This window comes from Hyperolius riggenbachi, chromosome 6 (genome assembly GCF_040937935.1).
Source record: "Hyperolius riggenbachi isolate aHypRig1 chromosome 6, aHypRig1.pri, whole genome shotgun sequence".
Taxonomy (NCBI): domain Eukaryota; kingdom Metazoa; phylum Chordata; class Amphibia; order Anura; family Hyperoliidae; genus Hyperolius; species Hyperolius riggenbachi.
In genome coordinates this window covers 346,558,384-346,580,418 of record NC_090651.1, presented here as the reverse complement: position 1 = coordinate 346,580,418, position 22,035 = coordinate 346,558,384, and the positions used below count along the sequence as shown (strand labels likewise).

Here is a 22,035-nt window from a genome sequence, read left to right as displayed (position 1 = left end):
TAGTTGTTAGTAGTAGTAGTACTACTACTTTGTTAGCTTACTACAGAACTGCTGTGCTGATGAGCAGTGCCAGTGTGACAGTTAGTGTGCACTAGTGTCTTCTCCTTTGCTGTCTGACTGTCACCCGGCACGTGGCACTTGGCACGTGGCACTTGGCAGGTGGCACGTGCCAGGTGGCACGCGCCACTGCCATGTGCCATGTCCGGCATGACCTTACACCTGCTGCTGCATTGCCCTGCTCCTGCTGCCTTTGCTGCTCCCACCGCCAGGGTACCACAGGCCACTGCTGCTGTGCTGATACCACCTTTATTTAACCCATAATAATAATAATAATAATAATAATAATAATAACCTAAAACACAATTGCTGCAGAATTTTTTGGAGGTGTCTGGGCTGAAAACTGTCATGTCCCAGATGTGCGGTTGGACTTTGGACACAATGTGGGTTGCATGACCACTGTCTGGGACTAATTGACAGACCTTTTGTTTTTTTTTTGGGGGGGGGACTACTTTAAGTCCCCACATCATCAATTAGTGTTTCCCTTTAAAAAAAACATGATGCTACATGCCTCATTTACCCTAAAAAACGTTTTAAAAGCAATTTAAAGGCCACTTCCGGTTTTCTATCCGGATATCCGAACCCGGGCAGAGAAACAGGATACTGGGTTCGGATATCGGATTCTATTTGGATACCAAAAAGTTCGGATTTGGATATCTGATCTGGATCCAGCTATCTGGGTATCCAAATCCGAATCAATTTCGGATTTTGAAAAGGGTTATCCGAGCACCCCTGGCTGCAATAATATAATAGAACCTCCCCAGCCAGCTCTCAGAATGGATGGTATCATCAGGGATGCCCCTTTTTCAAGCCATGCACTAGACCCACCTGGAAGAATGTATGTGGTTTTGTAGGTAAAGAGTGGTCACACCAAATAATGTCCTGTTCCAACAACAAAGAAACAAACAAGAAAAAACAATACTGCTCTTTGTGCAATCATCGTTAGTTCACAGCATTTTCCCACTTGCCAATGTATTTGCCATTTAGCAGGCAAGTGTTGTCATCAATGTTAATGGCTTTAATAGATATATGAACATCAGTGTTTTGGTATTTCCATTTTTACATGTGTTAACTGAATGAACCTCCCTGTATTACATTGATGCTGTGTTCTATACCAATCATCCTTATTGCTTTGTGCTGTATGTAAGGCTTAATCTACTAGACTTGCAACTGCAGCATATTATATTGGGCATTGAGCAGCATTGCTTCTAATCTGTGTAGTACAGCTTAAATGTCTATATATTGGAATTTGCAGGCTGAAGCATATGTAACCAGGCAATGAGCAGAAATGCTGCCTGTCTGTATAGTATGGTTCTCAAATTCTTTTTAATTGTTCATCATCATTAATAATCATCATCGCTTCAAGCTGTGGGAATTAGGGAGTGATGTTTTATACTGCAAATTCCAAATGCAATGCTATTTCTTTGCAATTCTAAAATGCAATTTCTCCATTATGTTTCTGCAAATGTGTTTTGATGCTAGGTACATAAGGAGAAACGCAGAAGAAATGCAGCATGCAGGAGTTTGGGAAATTCCAAATAGCAAAATTGGTTGCATTTGATTGGGCTAGTATAAAAGAGTTCTTGCGATGTTTAGTATTTTGAAGATGTCCTCCAGCACCCAAGGCTGAGACCCCAAAGTGCGCCCCTCCATCCCTCTCACTCCAGCCGTCCCACATTGATTACTTTTAGACTAAGAGGCTCCCCAGGGCCCCCAATACCTTAATCTCTAGTTATCTGGCTAGCAGTCACTGCCATGTATCCCCTTTTCTTATGAGTTAGTTGTGCACCCCCTCCTACACTGCGCCCTGAGGCTGGAGCCTCTCTCACCTCTGCCGCCTCGGCCTGCCTCTGCTGTTTGCAATTTGTATGCGATCAAAAACAGCTCTAAAATGCAGGAAATTGTTCATAGTATAAAAAAGCCCTTACTCTACTATTACCTGTTACTATGTGTTGTTCATGTTATTTTCACCATTCAAGCTGTCATGCTGATCTTTTGGATACTTGGTTCTGGGTCATTAACTCAGAAAGCATTGGAGGTTCAGCAGAAAAGCCACAAAAAATAACTGTGCTGTTTCTCTCTATTGGACATTTCCATCCCTCTTGTGTGAAATAACTGTCTGTTTGCATCAGCTGTTAGTGAAAAGTTAAGTTAACACTTTGCACCCACGTTTAAAGAGGAACTGTCACAAAAATCTTAACATTTTAAATACATACAAATAAGAAGTACTTTTCTTCCAGAGTAAAATGAGCCATACATGACTTTTCTCCTATGTTGTTGTCACTTACAGTAGGCAGTAGAAATCTGACATTACCGTCACGTTTTGGGCTAGTCCATCTCTTCATGGAGGATTCTCAGCATGGTTTTTATTCTTAAGACATTCCCTGAAAAATATTTATACAAAGATGCTGGCCAGCCTCCTTGCTCGTTACACACTTTTTTGGCAGTTGGACGGAGCAACTGTCATTCAATAAGTGCTTTTAAAAATAAAGAAAACCCTGAGAATCCCCCATGAAAAGATGGGCTAGTCCAAAATCCAGTAATGTCAGATTTCTACTACTTACTATAAGTGACAGCAACATAGGAGAAAAGTAATTTATGGCTCATTTTACTCTGAAAGAAACGTACTTCTTATTTGTACTGTATATGTTTACATGTATTTTCAAATTTTATGATGTGAATTATATAATCATAATTGATTTGCCCACACTATGTAAGAAAAAATCTCGCTACTAACTGTCCATCAGTTGGGCTTACCACCAAATAACTTACTACAGGTTATGGACTGTCACGACTCCTGCTAGCAGGGTATTTGCTGATCACATTTAGTAGCATATACAAAAGGTCAGGACACAGATATGCAATGAATTAGTGTTTAATATGAACAGTGCTATATACATATATACAAATATAACAATCGCAGTACATAATCATCAAGCAGAATCGACATCAAACACAGTCCAGGGTCAATACACGCTAGAATCAGAAACCCCAATGGTTTACACACACACATACACAGAGCTGCAACTAAGCTAGCCTATGTATGTATAAACAGGAATACCTACTACACCCTAGCTGATCTGGGACACAGAGGAGCAATAGAGCAGGGCAGAACAGGTTGCAAGCAGAAAGGCTCACACAGGCAGACAGACAGAATCACAGAGCAAGGCAAGATAGGTTGTAAGCCAAAGGCTTACACAGGAAGTCAGACAAAGGGAAAATGCAGAGCAAGAAAGTGGACCAACAAGCAGTAGTCACACTGACACGAGGATCTGCGAAGTGTGAAGGGAGTGGCCAGCTTAAATAGGAGCTGGCAGCCTGCCCGGACACCTGTGGAATAGAGACATGTGTAATCCATGATACTCCATCTAGTGGTGAGCCTGTTAACTGCAGGCAACCATGAAAAGCAAACAGAGCCACCTGCTGGTGACTTGTGATGGCACCAGCAGGTGAAGCAGGAAGCAACAGTGTTTCTGACATGGACAGTATTTGGCAAATAAATCTACTAGTATGTATTTTATATTGGGTAGAACATGAACAAGCATGCAGCACAACATGTGTTTCTGACATTTCTGTCAAATCTGACAAGAATATCAGCATCTGCATGCTTGTTTCTGGTATGATTCAGACACCACTGTGGCCAGCAGGGCTGCCAGGCAACTGCTATTGTTTAACCTCTTGAGGACCGCTGTGTTAAAACCCCCTAAAGACCAGGCCATTTTATGTAAAATAGTCCACTGCAGCTTTAAGGCCTCGCTGCAGGGCCACACAACACAGCACACAAGTGATCCCCCCCTTTTCTCCCCACCAACAGAGAGCTTCCTGTTGGTGGGGTCTGATCGCTCCCCCAGGGTTTTGTTTTTTTAAAATAAATATTTATGTTATTTTTTTATAATACATTTTACTAATTTTTTTTTTAATCCCTCCCTCCCTCCAGCCAGCCAATCACGGCGATCGGCTGTCATAGGCTTCAGCCTATAAGAGCCGATCACTCTCCTGTGTCCCAGGGGGACAGTCGTGTCACACGGCTGTCCACTGTACGCGCTGTAGATCGCAGTGTTGTACATGCTAATTAGAGTGGGAGACTGAAGGCAGAGCGGAGCTCCGCCTACCAAGCGGAGATGCGCACGCAGCAGCACGCGCGATCTCCTGCAAAAGCGAGCGCCAGGACTTTACGCCAAACGGCGTTAGGCGGTCCCGAGGCTGCCGCCGCGGCCCCACCCACTGCCGTGACACGATCGGCAATAGGTTAAAAGGAAATAAATAAAGCAGCTTCCATGTCTTTCTCACTTCAGGTTCCCCTTAACCACAACTCAGTTCTGGTAATGTACTGACCGGGTTCTAAATGGAGAACTCTAAATGATGAGAGTGCTGCTAACCACATAACATGTGCCCACATCAACTTTCAACACCACTTCACTGGAGAAAAGTTACATAATATTTCTGCACCAATACTTACCAAACAATTACATTTTCTGTCTGCACCAGTATTCTTATTGGAAATATGTAACCCAATTTCATTGGTATTACGTAAGAAAATTACAACAAAATAACATTTTCTTTTTGCACCAGTAGATTCCAGATTCAAGCACTTTATTGTCATTGTGTAACACAACACAATTACTTTTCATGACACCCCCACGGTGCATATAGGGAACATAGTGATACTAACAAAAGTAGAAATAGAAGTATTATACAAGTATGCCAGGTATTTCAAAGATTTTTAAAAAAAATTGTATAAAGTGTTAATTATTTTAGAGTGGATTCAGAACTTATCAAGTTTATGGCAGATGGGAAAAAGCTGCTTTTCAGTCTGTCTGTGTGTATGCAGAGTATTTAAAGCTCAAGCCATAAAAGTAATAACATTTCGAAAAGGATTTGTAAATCTGTTGTCTTTTTTCTTCCCAATGTCTCAAATTTTATCTGGATTGAGCCTTCAGACCTCTAACAACAGACAGCGGTGTCACAAGGGGGGGGGGGGGAACGGAGAGAGAGGGATGAGCCAGGTGTCACGGCAGAAGGGGTGGCATCTGGGCAGAGGGCATGTGATTTTGGGATCAGGTGGAGCGGCGCTATTGCATGCAATGTGGTGCTACTGCAGGCGATGGGGTGGAGCTACCGCGGGTGATAGGGGCAGAGCTACAAGTGTGCTAATTTAAACCAGCAAACCACTTGAAGATCTGCCTGGGAGAGCACAGATAGAACATCGGCTGCCAGTGAGGAGGTAAATGAGGAGGTAAATGCCATATGCACAGATCTCATACACCAACCCCTGTGTTATTGGTGACTGAACCTGATCTCCTCTGTACACTGATTTGCTTTCTCCCCTCTGCAAGTTGCCTGCCATCTGTGCTATAACTGCTGCTTCTCCTCTACAATTAGACAAGAAATACTAAAATGTTGTACGTTCTTGGCAAGCAGATCTCTAGTTTCTGATTATTATTGCTTTGTCTGGTAGCATTTTCTCATGCTTCTTTGCACCTCATTTTGAAACTTGGATGTACTTACTTATCTTGAGGGTGCTGCATTATGAGATCTAACAGTGTATTTGAAGGTTGGTTTGATAGACATGTGACATGCTTTTGCACGCTTGAAGTTGTTTCCTCTTCCCTAGAACCACTACCTGATTAATTTCATCATGGATAAGGCCCTGTTCTCAATCGGAATCACAGATGTGATCGCAATTCCCTACAGATTGCTATTTTGTATTGCTTTTTTCTTAGGGCCCTTTCACACCAGGGCGGTGCGGAGCGGCATTTTTACTGCACCCCACCGCCGGGCAATGAAAATCTATGGAGATTTTTATACTCCCACATTACGGCTCAACGCGACGGAAGTGATGTTTTCACTGCATCCCTGACGCAGGACCAGAACTATGTTACCCCACATATTCTGCGGTGAGCTGCGGTGATCTGCAGCGGCCAAGAAGTCTTCTTAGTCTATGGCGATGCGTAGATTTAAAAAAAATGACCAATGCGGCAGCACGCATGTGTGGAAGCATATTTTACAATACTCTTCCTGCACTTCTGCATACCCCGAAGTAGGAAGTGACTGCAAGTGTGCATCACTTCCTGCTTAGCCCAATGCCAGATGGGGGATACCACATAGTAACGTGCTCTTCCCCGAAGGCCTGTTTTTGGCGGTGCAGCGTGGCTGCCGCACCCCTCCGCCAGGTTGCAGTGAGAAACCGGCCTAGATGTTTCATCTAGTCCGTTTTGCAATTCTCATTCTAGTGAATGAGAATCGAATGCAATCTCTGGAAAAATGCTTCATGCAGCGCAAATGCAATGGCAGTGCAGCACCGCAATCGGCGCATTGTGAGCAATCCTATTGGATTCCTTGTGTTGCAGTGCTTTGCTGATTGCCGGCCATCACCAAAGCGCAAAACACCGAATGAAAGCGTCCGAGTGAGAATGGGGCCTAAAATGATATTGAGTGCAACTGGCCACAGTGGAAAAATAGCTTTATAGGTTTTGCACTGCATCTAGTGATACAAAACTATACAGTGAATTTTGATTGATTTCTTAAAATTGGGTTCTATTTGTCCTTCTGTGCACTTAGTAGCAGTGGCCCCAACCGTCCCATTTTCATCGGGACGGTCCCAATTTGGGGGGCCTCTCCCGGCATCCCGCGCTGCCCCCCCTTCTGTCCCGGCCGCTGGGAAGAGGGGAAAAAATACTGATCGAGGCACCAGCTGCGGGGGATGCCGTATGCTATGCGGGATGGGTGGCCGCTATTTTTCCCTCCCTCCCTCCCTCCTAATCTGCCCCCCAGTGTCCCCCCTGCCTGCAGAGTTAAATGCGGAGTGGAGCAGGCTGTCATTAATCTTACCATTGCCTCTCCGTACCGGGATCTGGCTCTTCTAGGCTTACTGCTTCCTGTGACTTCACAGGAAGCAGGAAGCCGAGAAGACTAGATGAAATCCCGGTGCGGAGAGGCAATGGTAAGATTAATGACAGCCTGCTCCGCTCCGCTGCGCATTTAACTCTGCAGGCAGGGGGGACACTGGGGGGCACATTAGGAGGGAGGGAGAAATAGCGGCCACCCATCCCACATAGCATACGGCATCCCCTGCGGCTGGTGCCTCGATCAGTTTTTTTTCTCCCCTCCTCCCCACCTCACGCTCCCCCCCTTCCTTTCGGGAGTAATATTAATTAATAATAAAATAAAAATATTTATTTAAAAAAAAAAAGGTGGGCGTGACTAGGGGGGTGTTGGGGGTGTGGTTAGGGGTGTGGCCTAAGTGTTCGGCTTTCTCAAATTAAAATGTTGGGAGGTATGTAGTAGTGATTAGCTTAAAGGTGTTTTGAGGATGATTTATTTTCTGTACATCCATGATGTGAATCTTCTGTTTCACTCCATCATTTTTATTTTTTTTTGAGGGGTATCGAAACACTTCCTTATTATATACAGTTTGTCGGTTTTGTTTATGGTGTGTATGTGCATGTGTGGGCGGGTCGTCTGTAAATAATCAGCACCAGGTGTCAAATACCCTAGCTACGCCACTGACACCAGGTAATTAGTGTAGTGGTGTCATACTTGGATTCACTGCATTACAAAGTATAATGAGCAGGGGTGGCTCCAGTTTCAATTGTTTGGGGAGGGGGGAGGCATGATGGCTGGCTGGTGGGGCCTATTTGAGTGATAAAAAAATCAATGTTTATATGGCAAGCTTTTAATATTTTTGCATAACTCAGGTGATGAAATTAAGGATAACTAGTTCAGCAATGATAGAAACCAAATGTAAACATCACAAGCAGAGCTCAGGGGCCGTTGGGCAGAGCAGATTGTCCAAATGATGGTGCTAATATTGAAGAAAAGTGTGTGCGGGGGGATGTCAGTGCCTCAGTGTAGCACCGTCCATGATATTGGGGTGTCAGGGGCAAACCCAGGATTTACAAGGGGGGGATTCCTGTAAGGTCTCTTTCAGCCATGCACAATACAGTATAACATACCTCCCAACTTTTTGAGATAAGAAAGAGGGATATTTAAGCCACGCCCCTGCCACATCCCTGATCACGCCCCTGTCACACCCCTAGTCACGCATACTATAAAGATTTCATGAGAAAAATATGTTGTTTTATAATGCAAACCACACTGGTCCTTTCTATCCTGGTTCATTTTCCTTCATATTAACATTTTAAAATTAGTAATATAACAATTTAAAGGATGGGAATAAAGTTTAGAGTCAATCAAACACATTTTTTTAGTAGATAAATATATATATTTACATAGAAAGAGGGACAAAGTCCTGAAAGAGGGACACATGAGGAGGGAGGAGGGGCAGAGGGACAGGGCTCTCAAAGAGGGATTGTCCCTCCAAAATAAGGACAGTTGGGAGCTATGGTATAATAATATGGTAGGACATCATGCCGGGTACACATAAAGCACTTTCCCTCCCGACCAACAACAGGATCGACCAGGAGCAGTTTAGCTACAAATAATAATGAGGACAGCCGACACTGCTATTAAAGGGGAAAGTGAAGCATTCACACAGTAGGGGCACAGGGCTATGCTCATACCTGACTCTTAAGTTCCCCAGAGATGCTCCATGCTCTGTACACACTGTGAGTGAGCTGCAGCATACCTGCAGATATTCTGGTGTCTCAACTTGTGCCTCCCCCCCCTGCGTTTGCCTATGGGTGTATGCAATAAACAGAATTACATGTGTAATATCTTACTATAGGATAAGTAAAGCATAATGTATTGCATGTCATGTATTGCATATCTACTGCATTGTTCTGCTCTAATCATTGTGTGTTAATATTTTATATTTACACATGTAATTCTGCTTAATGCAGTTTATTGCATATAAAGCCAATGGGAGCTGAGCAGGTAAGCAGTGGATAGGTCCTTATGACCCAGAGCTCATCAACACCACTCAAGGGGATTCTCAGGGTAGGAACACACTAGGCAGAATCGCATATGAGTTTTCCATTATGTGCTATGGAAAACACATATGCGATTCTGCCTAGTGTGTTCCTACCCTCAGGGTTTTCTTGGTATTCAAAATAATTTCCTGATTGGCAGTTGCTAAATTTAACTTCCAAAATAATGTGCAAGCAGGTAGGGAGGCTGGCAGGTATGTTACTATTCTGGCAGTTAGACTTAGCAACTGCTGTTCAGGAAATGCTTTTGGAAACAAAGAAATCCCTGAGAATCTCCCGTGAGGAGATGGACTTGACCAAAACCTGTCCGTTCTGTCAGATTTTAACTGCTTACTCTTTTTACTATAGTGGTCCCTTAATAGGATGGGGCACTTCTTGTGGTCTCCTGGGGGCTTAATGCGCTTAACCTCTTGTACTGTACATTGCACCTCTATAAATCAATCACCAGGAATGATCATGTCTCTGCACAAGTATCTAGAAGGAAATTCATCAACTCTGTTTACATCCCAAACTGTACATAGAAGTAGTGTTGGGCGAACAGTGTTCGCCACTGTTCGGGTTCTGCAGAACATCACCCTGTTCGGGTGATGTTCGAGTTCGGCCGAACACCTGACGGTGCTCGGCCAAACCGTTCGGCCACATGGCCGAACTAAGAGCGCATGGCCGAACGTTCCCCGAACGTTCGGCTAGCGCTGTGATTGGCCGAACGGGTCACGTGGTTCGGGCCCGAACGCGCTCTGATTGGCCGAACGGTCACGTGGTTCGGGTAAATAAATACCCGAACCACGTCATATCTCCGCCATTTGTCTGTGGGTTTAGCTTTGGGTAGGCAGGCAGGGTAGTTCGCTCTCCAGCCACGCTAGCCAGGGTCCCCCCCAGTCATTGTGTGTCGCTGCTGGGAACAGTAGTACACCGCTCGCTCAGCCACACTATATATAGCATTGTTTACTGCCACTGTGTACCTCGCTCAGCCACGCTATATATATAGCATTGTGTTTTCTGACACTCTGTGTACACGGCTTAGCCTGACTAATATAGCATTGTGTGTACTGCCACTGTGCACCTCGCTCAGCCACGCTATATGTAGCATTGTGTGTACTGCCACTGTGCACCTCGCTCAGCCACGCTATATATAGCATTGTGTGTACTGCCACTGTGCACCTCGCTCAGCCACGCTATATATATAGCATTGTGTTTTCTGACACTCTGTGTACACGGCTTAGCCTGACTAATATAGCATTGTGTGTACTGCCACTGTGCACCTCGCTCAGCCACGCTATATATAGCATTGTGTGTACTGCCACTGTGCACCTCGCTCAGCCACGCTATATATAGCATTGTGTGTACTGCCACTGTGCACCTCGCTCAGCCACGCTATATATATAGCATTGTGTTTTCTGACACTCTGTGTACACGGCTTAGCCTGACTATATAGCATTGTGTGTACTGCCACTGTGCACCTCGCTCAGCCACGCTATATATAGCATTGTGCTTTCTGACACTCTGTGTACACGGCTTAGCCTGACTAATATAGCATTGTGTGTACTGCCACTGTGCACCTCGCTCAGCCACGCTATATATAGCATTGTGTTTTCTGACACTCTGTGTACACGGCTTAGCCAGACTATATAGCATTGTGTGTACTGCCACTGTGCACCTCGCTCAGCCACGCTATATATAGCATTGTGTGTACTGCCACTGTGCACCTCGCTCAGCCACGCTATATATAGCATTGTGTTTTCTGACACTCTGTGTACACGGCTTAGCCAGACTATATAGCATTGTGTACTGCCACTGTGCACCTCGCTCAGCCACGCTATATATAGCATTGTGTGTACTGCCACTGTGCACCTCGCTCAGCCACGCTATATATAGCATTGTGTGTACTGCCACTGTGCACCTCGCTCAGCCACGCTATATATATAGCATTGTGTTTTCTGACACTCTGTGTACACGGCTTAGCCTGACTAATATAGCATTGTGTGTACTGCCACTGTGCACCTCGCTCAGCCACGCTATATATAGCATTGTGTGTACTGCCACTGTGCCCCTCGCTCAGCCACGCTATATATAGCATTGTGTGTACTGCCACTGTGCACCTCGCTCAGCCACGCTATATATATAGCATTGTGTTTTCTGACACTCTGTGTACACGGCTTAGCCTGACTAATATAGCATTGTGTGTACTGCCACTGTGCACCTCGCTCAGCCACGCTATATATAGCATTGTGTGTACTGCCACTGTGCACCTCGCTCAGCCACGCTATATATAGCATTGTGTGTACTGCCACTGTGCACCTCGCTCAGCCACGCTATATATAGCATTGTGTGTACTGCCACTGTGCACCTCGCTCAGCCACGCTATATATAGCATTGTGTTTTCTGACACTCTGTGTACACGGCTTAGCCTGACTAATATAGCATTGTGTGTACTGCCACTGTGCACCTCGCTCAGCCACGCTATATATAGCATTGTGTTTTCTGACACTCTGTGTACACGGCTTAGCCTGGCTCTATAGCATTGTGTGTACTGCCACTGTGCACCTCGCTCAGCCACGCTATATATAGCATTGTGTTTACTGCCACTCTGTGTACACCGCTCAGCCAGACTATATACCGTTGTTTACTGACACTCTGTGTACACCGCTCAGCCAGACTATATACCATTGTTTACTGACACTCTGTGTACATGGCTCAGCCTGACTATAAAGCATTGTGTGTACTGCCACTGTGCACCTCGCTCAGCCACGCTATATATAGCATTGTGTTTTCTGACACTCTGTGTACACGGCTTAGCCTGACTATATAGCATTGTGTGTACTGCCACTGTGCACCTCGCTCAGCCACGCTATATATAGCATTGTGCTTTCTGACACTCTGTGTACACGGCTTAGCCTGACTAATATAGCATTGTGTGTACTGCCACTGTGCACCTCGCTCAGCCACGCTATATATAGCATTGTGTTTTCTGACACTCTGTGTACACGGCTTAGCCAGACTATATAGCATTGTGTGTACTGCCACTCTGTGTACACCGCTCAGCCAGACTATATAGCATTGTGTTTACTTCCACTCTGTGTCTGCTGGGCCTGGGAACAGTAGTACACCGCTCACCCGCCACTGTATAGCATTGTGCTCTGTGTCGCTGCTGGGAATAGTGGTACTGTATAGCATTTCTGTACTGCCACTGTACTGCTGCCAGTCAGCGTGTACTGTAAGGATAAGTGAAATGAGGAAGAAATCCGGTGAAAGAGGAAGGGGCAAGGGAAGAGGTGTTTCCCCTGACGGTTCACGTACAGGCCACAGGGGAGCACCCAAGAAAACCCACTCAATACCGCCCATGTTGTCCAGGACAACAACCCTCACAAATCCAAAAGAACAGGACCAGATAATTACTTGGATGACCTCTCAAGCGTCCAGCAGTGGGTTAAGCAGCACCAGCACATCACGCACGAGGTCCGAGTCCTCAGCCAGTTACAAGGAGCCAGTGGGCACAAAGCTGACACAACCGGCAGCGACACCACGCACACAACTGCCAGATAACCAGTCCTATGAATTACCTCAGGACACAATGGGGTATTCGCAGGAGCTATTCCCAGCCCAACAAACTTCCACCTATGAAAGGTCAATGGAGGAACAGCCAGAAATGTTGTGCCCGGATTCACAACCATTAACTGTGGGAAATGCACCGCGCACTGAAATACAAGGCGAGTCCGAGGAGGACTCGGAAACCCAAATCCCAGAGCAAGTTGGGCAGGAGGGGTTGCAATTGCAGGAGGTCGGCCGACAAGATCTGGAAGACGACGTTGGAGTGAGCTGCGCAGAGGTTGTTCTGGGGAGCTCTACTCCACGGCGGCGGCCCCCCACAATGACATATGACGAGTTTGAGGAGATGGAAGAGGAGGGTATGGACAATGTGGACAGAGACCCAGATTTTATTTGTGAACGAGAACATCGCCGTCGTAGCAGCAGCACAGATGAGTCTGTTGAAGAACCCACTGCTGCACGAGTTCGCCTTGTGCCACAAGGTAGGCGGCGCGCAATTTCAGGCACCACAAGCGTGGAAGTTAGAGTGAGAGGCAAAAGAGGAGGAAACAGAAATCGCCAGCAAGGAGGCAGGTGCTCCAAAGTCTGGGCTTTCTTTGAAGACTGCACTGAGGATGTTACCATGGCGATTTGCAAGGTGTGCAAGACTCGCCTGAGCAGGGGGAAAAGTATTAACAACCTCTCCACCACCAGCATGAGCCGCCACATGCTATCCAAACATCCCACTCTGTGGGCAAACGCGGCAGGACAGGGTACCAGCAACACTGCCTCCCTTGGGTTCACCAGACTCACCACCAGACCCGCCTCAGCAGCAGCAGTAGCCCAGCCATTGCGTGGTTCACAACATTCACAAACATCAGACGACGCTGACACTGTCACTTTCCGGAGTAGTGCTCTTGAGGTCTCCCAGTGTTCATCAAACACAACAACCAACAGCCCTTCCGTGTGCAGCGCTACGGTTCAGTTGTCTGTGTCGGAGATGTTTGAGCGCAAGAGGAAATTGCCAGCAAATGACCCCCGGGCCGTGGCAGTAACAGCCAGCATAGCCAAGCTTCTGGCCTGCGAAATGCTGCCATATCGAGTGGTGGAGACAAACAGCTTCAAGGGCATGATGTCAGTGGCCATCCCACGTTACGTGGTTCCCAGCCGCTACCACTTTGCGCGCTCTGCAGTGCCTGAGTTGCATGAGCACGTGGTCAGCAAAATAACCCGAAGCTTGAAAAATGCCGTTGCCTGCAAGGTTCACCTCACCACTGACACTTGGACGAGTGCGTTCGGCCAGGGTCGATACATCTCCCTTACCGCGCACTGGGTGAACCTTGTGGAGCCTGGCAGCGATTCCTCACCTGCTACGGCGCGGGTGTTGCCCACGCCGCAAACAGCTGCACCGCCGTCCCTCCCACTGGATAACAACAGCAGCACCTACCTCTCTGACTCCTTCTCCTCCAACGCATCTCAAAGCTGTACCTCATCCGGAAACGCTAACCCAGCAGCAGTAGGATCGTGGAAGCAGTGCAGCACAGCTGTTGGCATGCGTCAGCAAGCGTTGCTGAAGCTGATCTGCCTTGGGGATAAGCAGCACACAGGGGAGGAAATTTGGAAGGGAATAAAGGAACAGACGGATTTGTGGCTGGCACCGCTGGACTTGAAACCGGGCATGGTTGTGTGTGATAATGGGAGTAATCTCATTCGCGCTTTAAGGTTGGCTAAGCTGACACACATCCCTTGCCTGGCGCACGTGATGAACCTAGTAGTTCAGCGGTTCCTGAGGACATACCCAGGCGTGGCCGATCTTCTGTTGAAGGTGCGTCGAGTGGCCAAACATTGTAGAAATTCCAGTACTGCTTCGGGGGCACTCGCCAAGATGCAGGAGCGCTTCAATCTCCCCCACCATCGCTTGCTGTGTGATGTCCCTACGCGCTGGAATTCTACGCTGCACATGCTAGCACGCTTTTGTGAGCAGAAGAGTGCAGTGGTCCAGTACATGACGGCGCAGTACCGAGGCGCATCCGGACAGCTGCCAAGCTTCTGTGGATCCGATTGGGCCAACATGTTGGACCTCTGCCAAGTCCTCCAAAATTTTGAGCAATCCACGTTGCTTGTGAGCAGTGACAACTCTTCAGTCAGCATTACCATACCACTGCTGTGTTTACTGAAGAGGTCAATGTTGAAAATCAAGGAAACAGCTGTCATGATGCAACTGGGGGAATCTGAAGGAGAAAACGATCAGCGTGATGGTACCAACATCAGGCCATCTGCCTCAGGGAACGCTGGCCCCAGCAGCTATGACGAAGAAGAGGAGGAGGAACAGCTGGAGTTGGAGCAGGAATTTCATGCCACCACTGACGAGGGCCAGAGCGGTGCACATTGGACTTCCACAATTCAGCGCGAATGGTCAGCAGAAGCAGACCAGGAGGAAGGTGACGACTATGATGCATCACAACAACTATCACAACGCTCACAAGAGGATGATGAGGATTCTGGTAGGACTCTTGCACACATGGCTCAATTCATGCTAGACTGCATTGAACGCGACCCACGCATTGTGCGCATTCTGGACAACACCAATTACTGGGTTTATACCCTTCTGGATCCACGGTACAAACACAATGTTCCAAAACTGCTTGAAGAAAGAGTCAGACAGGTCAAAATGGAAGAATACCAGCAGGCCCTTGTGGAGACTTTAGAGAGGAGATTGACATCCTCCCCCTCCTCTAGCCAGTTGTACGCCGACAGACTGACTTCCGCAAACCCAGGACGACCAGGAGGGCAGCAAACAACGCAAGCCGCAGCTAGTGCCCAAAAGGGAACGGTATCGGCAGTGTCCTTGGAGTGGGAAAATTTTCTGACACCCATGCAGCAGCAGCCCACTGAACAGGAAGCGTGCAGATCCACCTCCAACACCGATCGCCTGGAGAAGATGGTCAAGGACTACATGTCAGATGACGTAGCTGTGTCGAACAATCCATCTGCACCCTTCAACTATTGGGTATCGAAGCTAGACACCTGGCACGAACTGGCAATGTACGCAATAGAGGTGCTGGCTTGCCCGGCAGCCAGCGTTATGTCGGAACGCTGTTTAAGTGCTGCCGGAGGCATCGTCACAGATCGGCGTATCCGCCTCTCCACAGAAAATGCAGACCGTCTGACTCAAATTAAAATGAATCAATCCTGGATTGGAAACGACTACGCAACACTCCAGGACCCCAACCAAGTAACATGACCAATGAACATCTGGGATGGTGTAGCGTTACCGGTCCCTGTTTATTGAACCTCTCATCTGTATTACATTTATGACTGCATGGCGGCAAAAAGCATTGCTGCTATATCCGCACGCTTTTTGTCCTCATGCAAGGCCTGGGTTGTTGTGTCTCAAAAAGCATGGCCTTCTCCTCCTGCGCCTGCTCCTGTTCCATCACGTGTGCTGCTGCTGCTGCTGCTGGGTTAGCGTTGCCGGTCCCTGTTTATTGAACCACTTATCTTTATTACATTTATGACTGCATGGCGGTACAAAGCATGCTATCCGCACGCTTCTTGTCCTCATGCAAGGCCTGGGTTGTTGTGTCTCACAAAGCGTGGCCTTCTCCTCCTGCGCCTCCTCCTGTTCCATCACGTCTGCTGCTGCTGGGTTAGCGTTGCCGCGTGGTCCCTGTTTATTGAACCACTTATCTTTATTACATTTATGACTGCATGGCGGTACAAAGCATGCTATCCGCACCCTTCTTGTCCTCATGCAAGGCCTGGGTTGTTGTGTCTCACAAAGCGTGGCCTTCTCCTCCTGCGCCTCCTCCTGTTCCATCACGTCTGCTGCTGCTGGGTTAGCGTTGCCGCGTGGTCCCTGTTTATTGAACCACTTATCTTTATTACATTTATGACTGCATGGCGGTACCTCATGCAAGACCTGGGTTGTTGTGTCTCACAAAGCGTGGCCTTCTCCTCCTGCGCCTCCTCCTGTTCCATCACGTCTGCTGCTGCTGGGTTAGCGTTGCCGCGTGGTCCCTGTTTATTGAACCACTTATCTTTATTACATTTATGACTGCATCGCGGTACCTCATGCAAGGCCTGGGTTGTTGTGTCTCACAAAGCGTGGCCTTCTCCTCCTGCGCCTGCTCCTGTTCCATCACGTGTGCTGCTGCTGCTGCTGGGTTAGCGTTGCCGGTCCCTGTTTATGGAACCTCTTATCTTTATTACATTTATGACTGCATGGCGGTACAAAGCATGCTATCCGCACGCTTCTTGTCCTCATGCAAGGCCTGGGTTGTTGTGTCTCACAAAGCGTGGCCTTCTCCTCCTGCGCCTCCTCCTGTTCCATCACGTCTGCTGCTGCTGGGTTAGCGTTGCCGCGTGGTCCCTGTTTATTGAACCACTTATCTTTATTACATTTATGACTGCATGGCGGTACAAAGCATGCTATCCGCACGCTTCTTGTCCTCATGCAAGGCCTGGGTTGTTGTGTCTCACAAAGCGTGGCCTTCTCCTCCTGCGCCACCCTCCTCCTGTTCCATCACGTGCGCTGCTGCTGGGTTAGCGTTACCGGTCCTTTTTCCTGGAACCTCTTATATGTATTACATTTATGACTGCATGCCGACAAAAAGCATGTTACCTGTGCAAAGAAAACAGACATTTCCCGCATTTAAAAGACAGTTTTCCCTTTGAAACTTTAAAATCGATTTTCTCAAAAACTATAACCTCTTTTTGCTAAAAAAAATTTTCCTCTTGTACCCACTCCCAAGGTGCACATACCCTGTAAATTTGGGGTATGTAGCATGTAAGGAGGCTTTACAAAGCACAAAAGTTCGGGTCCCCATTGACTTCCATTATGTTCGGAGTTCGGGTCGAACACCCGAACATCGCGGCCATGTTCGGCCTGTTCGGCCCGAACCCGAACATCTAGATGTTCGCCCAACACTACATAGAAGCCTGACAGGAACAGACAATATAGACGCTGTTTATTAACCACTTCACCACTGAGGGGTTTTACCCCTTGAGCACCAGAGCAATTTTCACCTTTCAGCGCTCCTTCCATTCATTTGTCTATAACTTTATCATTACTTATCGCAATGAAATGAACTATATCTTGTTTTTTTCGCCACCAATTAGGCTTTCTTTAGGTGGGACATTATGCCAAGAATTATTTTATTCTAAATGTGTTTTCATGGAAAAATAGGAAAAGATGTGGGAAAAAATGTATTATTTTTCAGTTTTCGGCCTTTATAGATTTTAAATAATGCATGCTACTGTAATTAAAACCCATGAAATGTATTTGCCCGTTTGTCCCGGTTATAAAACCGTTTAAATTAGGTCCCTATCACAATGTTTGGCGCCAATATTTTATTTGGAAATAAAGGTGCATTTTTTTCAGTTCAGTTGCGTCCATCCCTAATTACATGCCCATAGTTTACAAAGTAACAGTGTTATACCCTCCTGACATAAATATTTAAAGAGTTCAGTCCCTAAGGTAACTATTTATGTATTTTTTTAATTGTATTTTTTTTTTTTAATAAGTTAATTATGAGTTAATTTTTAATGTATACCTAATGTATTTGTATATGAAAAATGCTTTAGGGTGTAGTTTTACTATTTGGCCACAAGATGGCCACAGTAAGTTTTTGTTTATGCGACCTGCAAGCTAGGAAGTACGCTTGCAGGAAGTTCAGGGAGGCTGGGCAACTTTTTTTTTCACAACGATCGCGCTGCTTCTCGTAGAAGCAGCTGATCATTGCGGGGGCTTAGATCAACGAATGGGAATGGATTTTCCCGTTCATTGATCTCCGGGCGAGCGGGCAGCGGCGTGCACGAGCGCGGGGGTGCGCAGACGAGCGAGGGAAGCGCGGACAGCGGTAGGAGCGGCGTCAGGTACGGATTTCTCCATCCCTTGGTGGTAACAGGGTGGAAAAAGGGACGGAGAAATCCATACCGCTGGGGGTAAAGTGGTTTAATAATTGTATATTTTCCTTTTACCGTATATAAAAATTAGTTCTAAAATACATTACAAAACTGGCAGGGGAAGCTAAGAGTCACCCATCTGCCGAGCCGAACTGTATGAACCTACTTCTGCTTTCTCTTGTTTGGCCACACATGCAGGTGGGTAATATCTAAACATTCTGACTTTGAAAGTGTATTCCTGGTTTCATACTGTGTTTGCAGATAGTTTCTTAACCTGTGTAAGGATTTTATCATTGTATTCACACAATACATCTCTTTACAGATGCCCAGTGCCAGACAGCTGGTTATTCTATTAAGGTGAGCAGAAATGTCACCGTCTATCCAGGCCTGTGTGTCACCATTCCATGCAACTTTACTGCTAACTATACAAATACATTCAGTGAATCCAGAGGAATATGGTATGAGAAGACTGGTAAACAAAGCGATGTAGCCAAAGACAAAAAAGTTGATGCAAGTAAAGCAAATTTCAATATCACTGGAAATCCGAATAATGGAGATTGTACTCTGACCATAACTGACGCCAAGAAGAATGATTCTGGGACTTACTACTTTCGATTTGAGGGGGGAAAAACTGTACTATATAGTTATATTAGTGAAGGCAGTATAAAACTGCATGTGACAGGTGAGTGTTTATCTGCATGCTGTATTCATAATGATCATTTCACATTCATGATGTATTCATACAATGCAATAGGATCTAGGATCTAAACAGATAAAACTCTCCTGGGAAAAAGCTCTCCACTGAATACATATGCATTTATAGTAACAACCCAAGACCAGGTACAAGATTTGGAAATAATGTGCTGTCAACAATTCTATAAAAACAAAGCTTTAATTTCAGCTGAACTCCAGTCAAAATGTCCTCTCTCCTCCAACAGATTAGCCACACTATTGTACATTGTAAGAACAATGTCTTGTTTTTTTTTAAGTGGCTGAAAGGGTTAACAGTTTTAGTTCCATTTTCACATGCAGGCTTCTCAGTCACTGCATTGTGTGGCTTGCACAGAGCTCTCCAGGCTGCCTTGGTCTCTCATCTCTTAAAGCAGAATTAAAGTCTGGCATAACATTCAATAAATACTTGTTTCTTTACTCTTTATTGCCTATCCAGTTGTCCTACCTGCTTTTTTCCCTAAAGAAGTCATCAGGGATATTGAGGACAATAAGTGCTACCCAGGGCTTCATCCAGCCCCAAAGCTCCCAGCATGTCCCTCGCCACGTGGTTCTGAGCATACTGCGCAGGCGCAGTAGTTCTGTGCCTACGCAGTCCGCTCCGGTCCACGTGGCGGTGATTGACAGCGCTGCTCGTGCAGGCGCTGTACAGGCCGACCTCCAGGTCAGCCTGATGTTATCGTCGGGGACCGGGAAGCTTCACAGGCGAAAGGCTCACCGCGGAGCTGCGGCGTGGGACATGCTGGGAGCTTGGGGCTGGATGAAGCCCCGGGTAAGTAGCACTTATTGTCCTCAATATCCCTGATGACTCCTTTAAGTAATGTCATCATTGTAAAAATCACATCTCACAACACCCCCTCCCCTCCCCGCCACATTGCATATATTTGTTATATCATGAAACTCTTAAAAGCTTTTCAGTGAGGAAAATTCGAGCCAGCAATGACAGTCAGCTATATAACTGATGACGTGCTCTGTTGCTTTGTGGGTGGCGGGGGGATGATGGAGCAGAGCATATGTGACGGCAGATGGGGGAGCGGTGTGTACAATGGAGTTGGCTGCTTGTGGAGCAGTGGTCGGGCACCGCTGTACACATGCATAACTATCAGCTGAGCCAGTCATAATAGCCTGTCTCAGACAATTTTGATCAAGCGCGTGTAAGAATCTTTAAACTCACTGAGCCTGATCCATTTGCCTTTTTTTTCTTTTGCTCCTTCTCCTTAAAGAAACTCTGTAACAAAATGTTCAGCCTTATTTCTTGTATCCTATAAGTTCCTATACCTGTTCTAATGTGATCTGGATTACTGCAGCCTTTTCTAGTTGCACTGTCTCTGTAATATATCTAATTTTCTTTTCTTTATCTAGCCTTGTCGAGCCAGGGAGGAATGTGCTGCCTCTGCTGTGATAGGGAGAAGTTATGCACACACCCCCACTCTCCCTGCAGGCTCTGTGTGCTTTGTTTATTTCTCACAGATAGAGCTCTCTGAGGGGGAAGGGAGCTGCCTGTCTCATGCTGAGAACTGTGAGAATCCCAGACTGGAGTGCAGATAATTCTCTATGTAATAAAAACTTGTAGTATACTGTAACATGAGAAATATTCAAACATCACTTCCTGGTTAGCGGCCATGTTTTTTGTTTGTAAACACTGCCTAAAACTGGCGATTAAAAGCCAGGATCGCGGTGGGGAGCTGCGGAAAAGGCAAAGAGGGGCCCAGGAGAACATAATGAATAGAATGGTATGCTTTTTATTGTAAGAATTTGAGAGTACAGATTTGCTTTAAGTTTTCTCCGAGGATATTCTGTTTAACCACTTCACCACTGAGGGGTTTTACCCCTTGAACACCAGAGCAATTTTCACCTTTCAGCGCTCCTTTTATTCATTCGTCTATAACTTTATTATTACTTATCGCAATGAAATGAACTATATCTTTTTATATTATATATTTTTTCGCCACCAATTAGGCTTTCTTTAGGTGGGACATTATGCCAAGAATTATTTTATTCTAAATGTGTTTTAATGGGAAAATAGGAAAAAATGTGGGAAAAAATTATCAGTTTTCAGCCATTATAGTTTTTAAATAATGCATGCTACTGTAATTAAAACCCATGAAATGTATTTGCCCATTTGTCCCGGTTATAAAACCATTTAAATTATGTCCCTATCACAATGTTTGGCGCCAATATTTTATTTGGAAATAAAGGTGCATTTTTTTCAGTTTTGAATCCATCCCTAATTACAAGCCCATAGTTTATAAAGTAACAGTGTTATACCCTCTTGACATAAATATTTAAAAAGTTCAGTCCCTAAGATAACTATTTATGTTTTTTTTAATTGTATTTTTTTTTTTTAATTACAAAAAAAAAAAAAAAATTGGGGAGTGTGGGAGGTAATGAGTTAATTTATTGTTTAAAACTAATGTATTTGTATATGTAAAATGCTTTAGGGTGTAGTTTTACTATTTGTAAAGTGAGTTTGTGTTCATGCGACCTGTAAGCGTCCGGAAGGATAGAAGCAGCAGATCATTGCGGGGGCTTAGATCAACGAACGGGAATGGATTTTCCCGTTCATTGATCTCCGGGCGAGCGGGCAGCGGCGTGCACGAGCGGCGGGAGCGCATGCATGAGCGGCGGGAGCGCGGACAGAGGGGGTAGAACGGGAGGTATGGATATCTCCGCGGGGGTAAAGTGGTTAAAATAACTTTTCAGCACTCTGAAATTGAAAAACTACCAAACATTAAGTGAAAAAGTACTATAAAAACTATTTTCTTGATTGCTGGTGGCTTAACCATTTCAGCCCACGGGTATTTTTCACCTTATGGACAAGAGGAATTTTCCCATTTCAGCGCTCCTCCTTTTCATTCCCCAATAACTTTATCACTACTTATCACAAATAAATGATCTATACCTTGTTTTTTCCACCACCAATTAGGCT

At 45.8% G+C, this 22,035-nt stretch overlaps 1 protein-coding gene across 1 annotated transcript in view; it reads left to right on the top strand.

Moving 5' to 3' along the window:
* LOC137522241 (sialic acid-binding Ig-like lectin 14) overlaps positions 1-22,035 on the top strand; it is a 102,601-nt gene that overhangs the window by 905 nt on the left and 79,661 nt on the right. The window contains exons 2-4 of the mRNA XM_068242273.1: positions 6,950-7,000; positions 18,700-19,059; positions 20,469-20,552. Of these exons, the coding sequence (XP_068098374.1) occupies positions 6,950-7,000; positions 18,700-19,059; positions 20,469-20,552 (495 nt within the window). The remainder of the gene's footprint in view (positions 1-6,949; positions 7,001-18,699; positions 19,060-20,468; positions 20,553-22,035) is intronic.